This window comes from Lactuca saligna, chromosome 5, assembly GCF_052625555.1.
Source record: "Lactuca saligna cultivar CGN05327 chromosome 5, ASM5262555v1, whole genome shotgun sequence".
NCBI classification, from domain to species: Eukaryota; Viridiplantae; Streptophyta; class Magnoliopsida; order Asterales; family Asteraceae; genus Lactuca; species Lactuca saligna.
Genome location: NC_136421.1, coordinates 105454597 through 105458099, shown reverse-complemented (window position 1 = coordinate 105458099; position 3503 = coordinate 105454597). Strand labels below are relative to the sequence as shown.

The 3503-nt window shown below is 35.2% G+C and overlaps 1 protein-coding gene across 1 annotated transcript; it reads right to left on the bottom strand.

Moving 5' to 3' along the window:
• Positions 1-791: 791 nt before the first annotated feature.
• On the bottom strand, positions 792-2996 carry LOC144997162 (Bax inhibitor-1 family protein). The gene is made up of 4 exons (XM_078956996.1): positions 2619-2996; positions 1859-1972; positions 1595-1752; positions 792-1210 (listed from the first exon to the last, which is right to left on the bottom strand). Exons 1-4 carry the CDS (start codon positions 2872-2874, stop codon positions 1004-1006), a joined length of 735 nt encoding a protein of 244 aa, XP_078813122.1. The 5' UTR covers positions 2875-2996; the 3' UTR covers positions 792-1003.
• Positions 2997-3503: the final 507 nt, after the last annotated feature.

Genomic DNA, 3503 nt, shown 5'->3' with positions numbered 1-3503 from the left:
ATCACAACATACATGTTAATTTAGTGGAACATATTTAGCTAACGTAGATCTCATCGACGAAAATTTTCTATGGATTTCTATAAGAATAAAGATGAAGATTGAGACATGCATCTTGACGAGGATTCCAACACTCAGACAACAATATGGATGATGATGATTCCGTGTGATTTAGTATTTTAATTATTGTTACGTTTTAGTTTCGTTATTTAATTTTAATTATGTAATTTTTATTTTGAAGTAATGAACTCATAGTGGTGTTACCGCTTATCCATCAATGTCATATAAGCTTCATTGCACTATGTAGTGGGAGTACACGGATCAGCATTACTTATGGACGTAATTCCACTAGTTAATCGCTTATGTTCTCTAGTCATACAAGAGCAACAAAGAGATGTTGGTGTAACGCAAGCTTCTAATTCGCCAGTGGATTGGCTTTTAATTTGGAAAGTAATAGCACTACACATAATAACAAAACTCGTAAATCACATAATCCAATTACAAGAATTTCATTAAGAATCGGTCATCATTCTGTATTCATTGCAAACAGAATGACCACTCTCAAGACAAATGGATTCCCACCAGGTTTTATGTCGAATCACAATTTCATTAATAGTCATGTTGATTCAATTTCTATTTAATTAGCAATCGTTGAATCGGTTTTTCACTTTCATTTCCTTCTTACAAAGAAAATAAGATATGATATGCTTTCACCTTGTTCCACCTAAATGCAATTTTCGTCCCATTAACATAAATCACATCCATTTTTTGCCTCATTTACACAAAAACCAAAATGGAAGCAAAACACAATAATCCGATTAAAAATGTATACAACTTGACATTACATTACTTACAAATTGCTGGGAAAATATGAATTGTATCAGAGTAGTAGATAGAGTGTATACCAGAATATACTATACTGTCTTTTATAGTTTCAAAAAAAAAAAAAAAAAAAGATAGATGGCCAAGTGCTCCTGCAAACCACTTGTGGGACTCACATATCTAATTAATTGTCTCCTTGCCTCAGCATGCGTAGAATTGACAGAAAGAGATTTAGTATGTCCAGATAAAGAGTCACTGATGCCCAAATGTACTCATCATATGTAAATCGCTTGATTAAGTTCTCAGTGTCATAGATTATGTATCCAGAAAACAAAACCGCACCAAATCCTCCAAATATCGCGTTTGTTGTGGGCCCCAGTGGAAAGAACACCTGGCATTGCATCATCACAAATCCTTAAATAAATCAGGCAAAATCTACACTAGTTAAATAAATACAGTCAAGTGAAACAATTAAGGCTGCATATTTCTTACACACGACAAGCTTTCTAGGGCTATTATCTATGATGATGAGGATGAGAAGGGCATTTACGTCTTTTCACAAATGAGAGATCGAAAGCAAATAATTGCCATTTTGTCTCAATGACATCCATATTAGTCTAAGTCCTAGTCCAATACAAGCCATCTATGTATGGCATTACGATGATAAGGATGAAAAGGGCATTCATGACTTTTCACACTAAAAATAAGGGCATCATGTGCATGTCTCTGTGTGTGTGTGGTGTGTGTGTGTGAGAGAGAGAGAGAGAGAGAGGACCTGCATGAAACTAGTGACAAGGAGAATAACAAGACTAGTGAACAAAATTGGACCCAAAAAGCTGAAGTCTTTGCCTTTCTTTGATGCCCAGAAAGTGTAGGCCGTTAGAGATGAAACCACTGCAGAGGTCAAAACTAGAGCTTCCAGCACAATCTTTCCTGTAACATTAATTTCAGATAAATGTCAAACTTACCTAAAATTTAAAAAATGAATATTGAAAATTATAGATGAAGGAAGATCTTGTATAAGATAAAGAATACGAACCATCTGTGTTGGCACAGCTCACACCTACAGTGAGACTTAGGGAAACTGTAAAGAGTCCAAGGAACACCAAGTTGAGTGGATGCTTTTGTTGATACACATGCAAAGGCCACAAAACTGCAAAAAGATTGCAGGCATTTAATCACAAACGCTTAAACAATCAATAAAAGTAAATAGGAAACAGAAATCAAGATTACATAATTATATAAAACCCTCAATATCTTTGGTTAAAGTTTATAGCCATTAAGAAAAGAATAACCAAAGTTCTTGGCCAAAACCATGAATGTGATATGTAGACCTAATTTATGAGCATCGATGAATAGAGGCTCTCAAAAGGATCAAAACCTTATGATCCAAATGGGCAAATTATGATCATCAATTCGTTGACACTGGGAACCCCAGATTAGACGACCCAAAATGCACAATATCTTTGGTTAGGGAAGATAAAGAAGAAATGGGAATTCGATTTATACATAGGTCAATTTTGAGCACAGATCTGAAACCACTCATCAAAACAACGAAAAAAACAAATATAGTATCATAATGGATATAGAAATGAGATCCACACACAAAAATCAATAATAAGGAAAAAGTAGTAGACGATTTTTTTAGATCTGGAGCAATAGGGATTTTGAAAATAATATCTAGTGAATTCTTGTAGGATATAGAAGAAACTAAAACGAATTAAGTGAAATCAAATAAGTGAAACATAAATCATGAACGAAGAACATGATAGATAACTTTGAGATCGAGGGATGCGTACGGATGAATGGCAAGAAAACGAGAAATAGCAAGAGGCCGGAATTTCCACGGAGGAGATCGTTGATAGGAGCATAAAGGACAGTGAGGCAAGAGACGGCGGTGGTCAGAACCATCTGGGCGGCAAGGATTCCGTAAACCTTACGGATGAAGCCCCAACGAAGTTGGTTTTCTCCATGGCTGATTCCAGGGTAGAGAGTTCCCTGTTCGATGTCCCCTTCGTGATCGTCTTTGGTGTTTATCCTTGTGAATTCAAACATTTTTGCGATCTTGATTTTCTGTTACTCTCAAAGTCTCCGCCTATACCCTATATCCTTTGAAAGATGGGTGATAGGAGATACGATGACCAAGGCTAGTGGAGTTTGCGTGAATGAGTCGTGATGAAGGGAATGTTGCTTCGGTAATTGTTAGAAGAGTAAATTCCACCACTCGTCCTAATTGTTAAAATACATGTTTAATCTTTATTTTTAAAAATTAACTTGGACCGTTTTTCATATCGTAAAAAGTTTCACCCTTCATTCCTTGTTAGTTTGAATTTGCATGTTTCATCCCTTGTAAGACATGAAATGACTATAATGCCATTTTTAATTTCTTTTTCATTTATTTTTTACATTTATTATTATTATTATTAATAAAAATTATTTTTATCAGGAAATCTCTCTCTCTTTCTCTCTCACACACACACCTATTGAAGAACACTTAATCACTACCACCACACCGGAAATCTACGCCACCATCGAAAATATGCAAACTCACCACCTACAATCTACCACTAGTCGTCATCATTATCCACCTTTAACAACCACTGGCAAAGCACCACCACTAACCAATGAAATCAAATCCAAATGAAATTCAAATCTCAAATAAATCAAAATCCAAACAAAACCTA